The sequence below is a fragment of the Triticum dicoccoides genome, chromosome 7B, assembly GCF_002162155.2.
Source record: "Triticum dicoccoides isolate Atlit2015 ecotype Zavitan chromosome 7B, WEW_v2.0, whole genome shotgun sequence".
NCBI classification, from domain to species: Eukaryota; Viridiplantae; Streptophyta; class Magnoliopsida; order Poales; family Poaceae; genus Triticum; species Triticum dicoccoides.
Window position 1 is genome coordinate 40,937,682 of NC_041393.1, and position 11,258 is coordinate 40,948,939.

Consider the following 11,258-nt stretch of genomic DNA (forward strand, 5'->3'; position numbering starts at 1 on the left):
ACTTATAGGTTAAGGAACTAATGTGTTTGTGAGTGTACACATATTTATAAGTCTATGACGAGTTTGATATTTACAAAGAAAGTCGACCCTTAAAAATGAATGTCTTCGACTGAATACTTTGGCTTTCTGAAGACTTTGGCTTTCTGAAGACTTTGAAAGTGAAGAATTTGTTGTAACCATGAAGACTTGATATTCATGCGAGGATTATGAAGCGTGAAGACTTTTGTTTTCGTAGTTTTGTTTTTTCTCTTTCTTGAGTCATAGGAAACACCGTACTGTTAAAGGGGGTCGAGGTAAAACTAAGGAAAAGTTTCCAAGTGATGCTCATATCAAAATCCTACACCCACCAATCCTTTCGAGTGAAGCCTTAGGAAATCTCATACAATTTAGTCAATTTCTTCGGTGACAGAGACGAAGATCTTCTGGTCTCTGAGGAATTTGTGTGACTGAGGAGTTAGGAATTCGCCCTATAAGTGAAGAACATGATAGCCTTGAGGTAATTGAGTCTCAAGTTTCCGACCGTTGTTGTGCTATGTGACAGCTGTCCTAAAATATCTACCCACCTAACGGTCATATCATTGAAGGGCATTTATGTCTTATCATGTCAGGCTGCTCTGAGAGAAACAGACACTTGTCATTGAGAGCATTCTATCCTCCGAGGACTTTGAGCGAAAATCATCAAGTGAGGAAAACCCAAACCCAAACACCTACAAACCCAAAGTGATTGAGTATCGCTGAAGAGATTGTTCCTGTGTGGAACCGACGCTTGTTACCTTTGAGGATTGTGTATCCGTCAGACGGTTAGGCGTCATGGTCTAGAGCATCCAAGAGGAAATTGTGGATCGCCGAGTGACCGAGTCTGTGAAGGTTTGGAAGTCACTTGAAGACTTACCACGAGTGATTGGGCGAGGTTTGTGTGACCTTAGCTCAAGGAGAATACAGTGAGGACTGTGTGTCCTCAGGTTTAATTACCTAGCCGCTTCAACAGATGTACGACAGTCACAACAGTTGGAACCGGTCTACCAAATCACTGTCTTCACCGAGCTACTGGTTCTATTTCCTCAACCCTTCCATTTCCTCATTCACATACTGTTATACTTGATCGTTACTGTTTGAAGACTTTGTCTGAAGACTTTCTCAATTTTCTCAATTCTATTTCTTCAGTCAGTTTGTCTTCAGCCTGCTTATCATGTGTTTACGCTACTTGTACTCTGTGCTTGTTTTTATTTCATCATGATGATTGTGCTACTACTCTATTATACTTGCATCTGAGTACTTATTCCGCTGCTAAGTAGTTCGTTGCTTAAGAATTTCCTCACCCTGATATTTCTCAGCGACGGATTTATAGAAATCGCCTATTCACCCCCCTCTAGTCGACTTAACGCACTTTCAGGAAGCTATGAAGAGGTTTCTCAGATGCACAAAAACACGGCGCCACAATCCGGCGGCCACACCTGCAGTAGCCCGCGCGTACAATTCGACGCCCCAAATTTACAGCACAGTAGCCCGCGTGCACACCCGCGCGCTAAAATTTTCTATGCACACTTTATTTTACAGCGTCTGCTGGAGCGTGCCAACGGCCGCGCGCGCACCAAATTGTCGATTTTTGCAGCGCGCGGGATGTCTACCGCGCCTGTTGGAGATGCTCTAATATACAAAATTGATTCTACTAATCGAACACTAGGATCGGGGTATATTGGTTGAAAAGATTTTTGAGTGAATTCAGTCCTTTAAACTAAAAAGGGAGGGAGCACTTATTTCGCTTTCACAGCACTAAGCTCCAGGGAGGCGGGCGTTGAATCGGCACTTGGCTAGTTGACCGAGCGGCCGCGTTGTCATCTCCAATTCCATCCATTTCTTGGCGACTCTCCTGGCGATGGGTTTCAGCGTCGGGGAGACGCTCGCGTCGTCGGTGGTGAAGGAGGCGGTGAACATGATCCGCGTCGCGGCCGAGCGCGAGGCGGGCCTGCTCTGGAGCTTCAAGGACGACCTGGGGGCCATGGGGGACACGCTGGAGACCATCCACGCGGCGCTCAGGGACGCGGACGCCGCCCAGGGGCCGGCGCCGGCGAGGATGGACGAGAGGACGCGCCTGCTGCTCGGGCGCCTCAAGGCGGCGGCGCAGGACATCGAGGACCTGCTGGAGGAGTTCGCGGACGCCGGCGCCCGGGGCCGCCGCAGCAACTGGCTCCGCGAGGTTCGTGTTTTTCGCATTCGCTAATTTGGCGCACCGGAAATTGACATGTGTGCATCACTAACTCTGAAGCTGCAGTTTCCAAAGTGTGCAATTTTGTTAGCAAAATGTCGCTTTCCCTAATTTGGGAGTGGTGTGGTGATGGTGGATTGTTGTTCAGAGGAATTATAAGCTAACTGTAATTTACACGAATGTTTTTTCTGTATCTTCACATATTACTACACACCTGTAACCTTCCTCCCATAGTTTGCATTATAGGCTGGACAGTATGTTTCATACTTCCATTTTCACCATCTTTTTCCTACTGAACGGGCGTTAACTACTGCCAACAGGGGTCTCGCTGCTGCTATAATATATCTCTGTCGCGCAGTATCTTGGCTCACAAAATGAGGAAGATGAGGGAAAGATTAGGAAGAATTCAAGCAGATGCTGGACTTGCTAGATCCCATGGTGGCACGAGCAGCAATCTCCATGATCAGGATGATGGTATCAGCTGAAGAGAAACATGGTCAGATTTCAGAGAATATATTGTGGGGAGAGAGGAGGACAGAGAAGCAGTAGTGAGCACTTTGCTCAGGCACACTGAGAAAGAGCTCTCTGTTATCTCGATACATGGCTTTGGCGGTTTAGGGAAGACGACACTTGCCCGGCTGGCCTTCAATGCTGAGCCTGTGATTAGAGCCTTCGATTGTAGGGTCTGGATTCATGTGTCTATGAAATATGATTTGATTAAAATTGGGAAGTCGATACTTTCCAAACTTGAAGCAAATTGTTCTGGTGATTTGGATCACTTGAAGACACAACTGAAAGGATTGCTCAAGGACAAGACTTTCTTGATCGTTCTGGATGACATTTGGGAGGAAGACCCGCATGAACTGGTGAAGTTGATGGATTTTCTGAATGTTGGTGCAAAAGGAAGCATGGTCTTAGTTACTACACGATATGAGAAAATCGCTATAAACATGGACCCTGTTCTATGCCACAGGCTGGACAGTTTATCTGATGGAGAATGTTGGGATCTTTTTAAGGAAACAGCCTTCGTCTCTGAAGCCAAAGAAGCAAGACTGCAACACATCGGCAGAGATATAGTAAAGAAGTGCAAAGGTGTTCCTCTAGCTGTGAGATCGCTTGCATTTATACTAAAATTCAAGGAAGGGGTTGATGAGTGGGAAGATATCAGGGATAGTCACCTCTGGGAATTGGAGGAAAAACAAGATATATCTTTTGAGAGTGTCCTACCATCATTGAAGTTGAGCTTTCAACATATGTCTGCCACCTTGAAATTATGCTTTGTGTATTGCTCTGTCTTCCCAAAAGGCAGTTACATTGATAAGGACTTGCTGATCCAACAATGGATTGCACTTGGGTTTATTCGGCTTAATGAGTCGTTCCATCCTGAAAGGCACGGTGAGGAGTATGTTAAACAACTTTTGGGGATGTCCTTCCTTCAGATTTCAACTACACAAACACCTGAGTCACCCTGTAGGCTTTTATAAATATTTTCTCAAGTTTAGTTTCATTCTGTTCCTTATCAAATACCAGATAGTCTCATACCATGATCCAGTTCCGAATTTATGGAAGCAGAAGAACCAATATGTGAATTCAATATGCAATCATAGGTGTAGATGTCATCCAAGTGTTGTGATTATTTATGAATATGCATCACTTGCAGCTACAGAACATTGTAGTATGTAGACTTGAAAATACGAGTGTATGTCGTGGGTGTTATCCAAACCAGCTCATCATACTTTTGTGTTGGATTGTTCTGTTGTTTTTGTCTTTAAAAGTGGAATTGCTCAGTATTTGGCTGGCACATGGTGTTTGTTTGTAACATTTTTCTTCCAGATTACCAGGAAATGTATTGAAGCACCAAATGTATTCTGTTTGCATGACCTAGTATATGACTTGGCAAGATCCCTGGCGATGGTGGACCTACTTTTCCTTGACACTGAGAGTAACCTTAAAGTTAGTTCCACACACAGTGATTGCCGTTATGCAGTGCTTACCAATTGCAGTCCAACAACTCTCCCTAACAAGATGATGCGAAAACTGAGGGCTCTCCATGTTAACGAATGGAAGCAAGAAAAGATCCCTAATTTGCTACTAAATTCTTGAGAGTCTTGAATTTAAGTGGATGTTCTCTTTTGGTGTTGCCAAGTCGCATCAAACAGTTGAAGCTACTGAGGTACCTTGATGCTTCAGGAATGCAAGATAAAACGCTTAATCACTTGAGCAGTCTGCAGAATTTACAGGCATTAAAGCTCTCAGGTAGCTTGATTGGGGCACTTCCACAGGACATGGGTTCTCTTGAGAAGCTGCGTTATTTAAATCTGAGTGGTTGTTCTAATCTTTTGGTACTGCCAGAATCATTATGTAGTCTTGGAAACTTGCAGTATCTAGACATGTCAAACTGCTCTGCAATTAAGGAGTTGCCTCCACATTTTGGCAATCTTTTTAGCCTGTCAACTCTGGATTTATCATCTTGTTGTGACTTAACAAAGCTTCCAGAGAGTCTCGGTAGCCTTCAAAAGCTTCGTGTTCTAGATCTTTCTAACTGTTGGAAACTTGATGCATTGTCTGATTCTTTTGCTAAACTTGATCATTTGAAGGGTCTAAATTTGTCATGTTGTTATGAACTTAAAGAGCTACCAGAACTATTTGGCAACCTTGAGACTCTGGATCTGTCAGATTGTCACAAGCTTCAGAAATTGCCTGAATCTATTTCTGGACTTAAAATTTTGAAGGTACTAATTCTATCTGACTGCTGGGAACTAACTGTACTTCCAGAGTCATTCGGGAATCTCAAACAACTCCAGTATCTAGACCTGTCAAGTTCTAAGATTTCTGCATTGCCTGAATCTGTTAGTGAACTTGTCAATTTAGAGTATATGAATATATCATGGTGCACGGATCTTCATGAGTTACCTGGTAACTATGGTAATTTAGTCAAACTTGAAGAGCTGAACATGTCATACATTGGCAATGGAAATGTCAACATTCCGAAGGGGATAGCTGAAATGTCTAATGTTATGGCCGGCCGGCTTAGGCCCGCAAGTTATCTTAGTTTTTATTTTCAGATTAGGCAAGTTATCTTAGGTTGATTCTTCTACAAGTTATCTAGAATATAAATATAGGTTGTAAGACTCTTTTTGAAGGCAAGCAATAAGAAGAATATTATCTCCTATTGCCCGGCTCCCTGAGGAGCCGGAACCCTAGCCGCCAACAGCCCTAGCCGCCGCCCTTCTCCTAGCCGCGACGGCGCCCTGCCGCCGGCGCGCCCGATCCTCGCCACGTCTCCCTCCATCCTTCTCTTACCACCTACGCCCTAGACCTGGTAGAGTACTTGATCCTACCAATTTGGTATCAGGTAACCGGGTTTCGACCATGTCTCCGCCAATTCCACCGCCACCACCACCGCTGCCCGCCAACTCCTCCACCACCGCCGCCTCTGCGCCGGGCGTCACGGCCTCGCTCTCAGCGGGCACCACTGCGTCGCTCTCAGCGCCGGTCCTAACGGCACCCGGCACCACGCCGGGCCAAGGGCAGCCACAGGCCCCCGTCCAACACTCGCCGCCGCCATCACCTCCCCCGCAGCCGCAACAGTTCACGTCGGAGGCCATGGCGGGCGTCCTCAACGACCTCGTCACCGCGGTTCAAGGGATCCGCCTCTACCTGGCAGGTCCGTACGGGCCGCCCCCACCACTCCATCCAGCCATGGCCGTGGGTCAGCAGGCGCTTCCGTGGTACTCGGCACCGGGGGCCATCACCGGACTCCATCCAGCCATGGCCGCGGGTCAGCAGGCGCTTCCGTGGTACTCGGCACTGGGGGCCATCACCGGAGGCTACCCGGCGCTCCCCGCCCCAGCGGCCGCACCGCCGCCTTGGGCGCAGTGGCCGCCGCAGATCGCGCCGGCAGCCCCGCCACTTCTCGCCACCACGGGGCCGCAGTGGCCCACCTGGACCGCGCCGGCCGCGCCGTCCTCCGTCGCGCCCTACCTTCCAGCGGCCTCAGAGCAGGGTCCTCCACCGGCCCCGCCCAGCCCTAACCTGGGCACCGGCGCCTCGGAGTAGGGCCAGACCCAGCAGCTTCTTCCGGCGTCACCGCCGGCCCCCACGCCGCAGGCGCCGGTGCAGCTCCACCAGGCGCCGCCGCCATCGACAGTACCACCACCCGCGCCTAGGGCTACGGGTCGGCCCCTGCACCAGGTGCAGTTTCCACCGTCACCATCGTCGATCCCCGCTTGGGCGACCGGCTCGTCTTCGGGGCCGGTCTATTCCACGGCGCCGGAACACCCGACGCCCTCCCTGCGGTTTGATCACCCCTCCAGCTCGGCGAACTACGCCCCGGCGCTTCCCGACCCAGCATACGCGCCGGCGGCGACTACGGCCGCCCCCGGGCACGGCGGGCCGACACCCCCTCGCTTCGCCAAACTGGACTTCGCCACCTACGAGGGCACGGAGGACCCCCTCAACTGGCTCAACCAGTGCGAGCAGTTCTTTCGAGGGCAGCGGACGCTCGCTTCGGATCGCACCTGGCTCGCGTCCTATCATCTTCGAGGCGCAGCGCAGACCTGGTACTACGCCCTCGAGCAGGACGAGGGCGGCATGCCACCATGGGAGCGCTTCCGGGAGCTCTGTCTCCTCCGGTTCGGGCCTCCTATCCGCGGGAGCCGACTGGCGGCCCTCGGCCGCTTACCTTTCACATCCACGGTGCAGGACTACGCCGACCGCTTCCAGGCCCTGGCATGCCACGCGCCGGGCGTCTCCGCCACTCAGCGCGCCGAGTTATTTGTGGGCGGTCTACCGGACCATATCCGCGTGGACGTGGAGCTTCGGGGACCCCAGGATCTCCAGTCGGCCATGTATTACGCCCGCGCGTTCGAGTGCCGCGCGGTGGCCATCCAGCAGGAATTACCGTCCCAGACTGCTGGGTCGCTACCCGGACCGGATTCCGCGTAGGGTCGGCCTGTGCAGGCTTCTGCGGCACCCCTCGCCGCGACCGCGGGGCGCCCGTTCCGCCGGCTCACCCCAGCTGAGATACTCGAGCGTCGCCGCCAAGGGTTGTGCTTCAACTGCGACGAACCCTACAAGCCCGGCCACGCCTGCCCGCGACTCTTCTAAATGGGGGTGGCAGACTACATTCCGGAGGACGCCGTCGCCGCTGACCTGGCCGCCCCAGATGTCGAGAAGGTGTTTGACGCTGGTTGATTACCTCGAAGAGTTCAAGCAAGCGCTTCCCCACCTTACAGCTCGAGGACGAGCTGTTTGTGCAGGCGGGGAGAAGTGTTATGGCCGGCCGGCTTAGGCCCGCAAGTTATCTTAGTTTTTATTTTCAGATTAGGCAAGTTATCTTAGGCAAGTTATCTTAGGTTGATTCTTCTACAAGTTATCTAGGATATAAATATAGGTTGTAAGACTCTTTTTGAAGGCAAGTAATAAGAAGAATATTATCTCCTATTGCCCGGCTCCCTGAGGAGCCGGAACCCTAGCCGCCAACAGCCCTAGCCGCCGCCCTTCTCCTAGCCGCGACGGCGCCCTGCCGCCGGCGCGCCCGATCCTCGCCACGTCTCCCTCCATCCTTCCCTTACAGGCTACGCCCTAGACCGGATAGAACCCTAGTTTCCTACCATCTAATCTCAAGATTCTGTTGGCAGATGGCCTTGTCAATTGGTCATGGGAAAATGAAGAAGATATCGTGTTCTTTAATGCTTTAAGTAGCTCCAGGTCTAGTTTTTTATTTACTGGGGAGAATAAACCAAGTGATTTAAGCATAAAGGATAATACTCTTCTAGTTGGAGATCTTGGGCGTGTGCAGAATCTTGCGGAAGTTGAGGAACTGCAATTATGGAAAAGGCGGCAGCTGCAGTCACTGATGGTCTCGGGGCATGGTTATGGGACTGGTACAGAACTAGCACAAGAACTTGTGCCTCAAGAGGCCGTGCTTGAGAAATTGCAACCTCCAAGGACACTAGAGCGGTTTGAATTGTTGGGCTGTACTTTTTGTACATTTCCTAGTTGGATGACAGACATTGCATCTTTCCTCCCAAACCTTGCTCACCTTGAACTACGCCATCTGGAAACATGTGTCTGCCTTCCACCTCTTGGACAACTGCCTAAGCTACATATGTTGGTGATATCTGACATGCCTCATATCAAGGAAGTCAATCAAGAATTCTCAGGGGGTGCTAGACCATTTCAGAAGTTAAGAAACATTGTGATAGAGAATATGCCAAACCTGGAAAAATGGCACACAGATGCTACTGTAAGTGGCAATGATGTGGAATTGATGTTCCCAGTTCTTCATCATCTGAAGATACACAAATGTCCAAAGTTGAGATTTCAGCCGTTCCTTCCTCGATCTGTGTCATTGGAAATTTATAGAAGCAATCAAGTTCTATCGTCAGGAGTTCAATCAACTGGCCTGCCAACAATAAGGGTGCTGATCGATTCCTGCACATTATCTTCTGATGGTTTGATAGGGTTGCAGTCTCTTACCTCCCTCAAGTTCCTCGGTGTGCGCCACTGCATAGGTCTGGATAACTGGAGAGATAGCATTGACATGCTAACTTCACTGAAGAGTTTAGATATAGCTATGAGCAATGTTCCTGAATGCTTGGGAGGTGTCACTTCACTGGAGTGTCTGAAAATCCGTAACTGCCCAGTAAATTATAACACTCTAGAGCAAGTACTACATCTTACTGCATTGGTGGACCTGTCAATTTGTTGTAGCCAACCGACTAAATTAGTAAATGAACAAGAGGTAAGAAGCATAATCAACAAGACACGTTTTTTCTTACTTTGACACGCTTCACTCTTCACAAAATGATACAGATCAGTATAGAAATCACATATATTTCAAGTAGGGCATTGCATGCTGTCATTTAACATTGTAATCTGTCAAATCATAGACCCATGAATTGAAAAAGATAATTTTGTGTGCCAACAATATGCAGTTTCTGGTGGAACCAGGTTTCAAGTAGAATTCTGAATGACAAAAAGAACACAAATGGACAATAAACCTCAACAAAATGTAGGAAAAGAATCATAGTTTCTGATAGTTTGGCATCTTCTTTTTACAGGTCAATTGGTTGACGAATATGCCATCCTGTCTCAAGAATCTTGTAAATCTTGAGCCTGACAATTTCATTGGCTGTGACCGACTTCCCTTCCTTGGCTGTCTAGAAAAGCTACGTTCATTGACACTACGACAGATGCCTGATCTCAAGACAGTGCATCAGGATATTTCCGGGGGCAGCAATTGTTTGCCGATGCTACAAACCCTCAAGATAGGGAGCATGCCTAATCTTGAAAGGTGGACTACCGCGCATGCTACTGCAGCACATGCTACTCATGTGAGGATCTTCCCTGATCTTCAACTACTCAAGGTTTTTGACTGTCCAAAGCTTAAGTTTGTGCCATTTCTTCCAGTCTGCTCAAAGTGCATTATCAGTGTGACTAGTGAGGTAATAGTGCCGGAGCACCATGATGATCCTCCCTGGGACATGCCCACATCAGAACTATTCTGCTTCTATTTACATGGTAGATGCACAGGACTCCAATACTTCAAATTCCTGAGATTACTATCAGTTTATGGCTGTACAAATATGAGCAGTTGGCAAGAAAGCATCCTCCTCCTTACCTCCCTTCAGAAACTGGAGTTGCATGAGAGCGACATGCCTGGATGGTTGTGTAAACTCTCCTCGCTGTGTGAACTTCACATCATAAAGAGCAAACCACCGCTCAACCTATCCCAGTTTGTTTATGATCGTCACCAGATTGCCTTAAGAATCGAGGATTGCCAGGGGACACTCAAGCAGGTGCCTTCTGTAGTGATTTTGGACATGATAAGACACATCACTTCTGTGGAAATAATTGGTGTAAGTTCTGTTCAGCACCTTAAATATACGGACATACCATTTTTTAATGTTTTTGATACAAAAGTTACACAATTACTTTCTTCCTAATTGTTAGCCGATGTCAAGGTAACTGTGCAAGATCCATTTCTGAATTATACTTTTCACCTGTGCTATTACTTGACACCCCATGCAGAAGTGTGATGTGCTTCTTTTTATGCGCAAGATGCTATCGAAACAATGATTCTGTAACACCATACTAGTAACTAGAATTCCAAATCATCCTCTTCTTTTGGGTAACATTCATGTAATCAAACCATTTTTCCTTAAAAAGATGTATTTAAATATTGTGTAGCGCAGTCAAACAGTGACTTCAAGATTTTGGGATAATCTTATTTCATTCAGTGACATGACAAGATGGTCACTTCCATCCCTCATCTTGTTCTAATGCTCTAGCATTTTGACGTCAGTGTGAGCCAATAATGAATGCAGAGTGGCGAAATGGTGAACTCTTCAAGTGCAAACTTCGAAAGTCCAGTGAGGTCAGTATGGCTTGATTGACCTACTTAAATGCTTTGGCTCATGTAGACATCAGATTGACCTTGTCGGTCTAATAGAAGATGGCATTCTAATTTAAAGCACCTATTTACCCTCACTCATAACATTTATCATGTTACTCATTACTCTTGGTGTAGTATTCATTATGATTATTCTAGTCCCGTACACAAACATGGAAGCACTCATATGGATACGGAAGGACATGGATATCTCACGAAATGATGGTGAAAAGTCACCTTGGAATCATAGAATGTCATGTACGGATATACCCGAGGTCAATTCTTTGAAGCTAGTTTGACAATATACTAGAGAATGGAGGCAGCACATGGTAGGGCTTTAGGGGGTGTTTGGTTAGGTTGGAGGTGGCTTTTGTCTTATAAGAAAAACCCAAAAGAAACATGTTTTTTGTAACCTGTTTATGTTCTTTTGGCTTTGGCTTTTGGCTTATACTACTAGCTCTATGCTTTGGAAGAAGCTTGTATTTCAGAAGGGGTTTTTTTTTTTTGAGAGAGAAGAAGAAACTTCTTCAACCAATATGCCCTAAGGGACGGCCATGCATAACTTAGAAATCACACGTGGAAGGGGAGGGCAATTATCTAATATCTAATCAGTTTGCCAAACGACCTACGATATTCCTACAACAGAGAGCCCAC

General features: G+C 47.8%; 2 protein-coding genes across 2 annotated transcripts in view; both read left to right on the forward strand.

Annotated features, from left to right (window-relative positions):
* The first annotated feature begins 2,873 nt into the window (after positions 1-2,873).
* Positions 2,874-4,291, forward strand: LOC119341634 (putative disease resistance protein RGA3). The gene is made up of 2 exons (XM_037613505.1): positions 2,874-3,601; positions 4,040-4,291. The coding sequence occupies exons 1-2, from the start codon at positions 2,908-2,910 to the stop codon at positions 4,057-4,059; spliced, it is 714 nt and encodes a 237-aa protein (XP_037469402.1). The 5' UTR covers positions 2,874-2,907; the 3' UTR covers positions 4,060-4,291.
* Positions 4,292-7,830: 3,539 nt separating this feature from the next.
* The window catches only part of LOC119336214, a 4,364-nt gene continuing 936 nt past the window's right edge, over positions 7,831-11,258 (forward strand). The window contains exons 1-3 of the mRNA XM_037608225.1: positions 7,831-8,954; positions 9,274-10,071; positions 10,518-10,589. Of these exons, the coding sequence (XP_037464122.1) occupies positions 8,067-8,954; positions 9,274-10,071; positions 10,518-10,589 (1,758 nt within the window). The 5' untranslated portion in view covers positions 7,831-8,066. The remainder of the gene's footprint in view (positions 8,955-9,273; positions 10,072-10,517; positions 10,590-11,258) is intronic.

Coding starts and splice junctions, on each gene's coding strand:
- LOC119341634 (XM_037613505.1), top strand. CDS start 2,908: ATGAAATATGATTTGATTAAAATTGGGAAGTCGATACTTTCCAAACTT. Junction 3,602..4,039: donor GTTCCATCCTGAAAGGCACG/GTGAGGAGTATG, acceptor TTTTTCTTCCAG/ATTACCAGGAAATGTATTGA.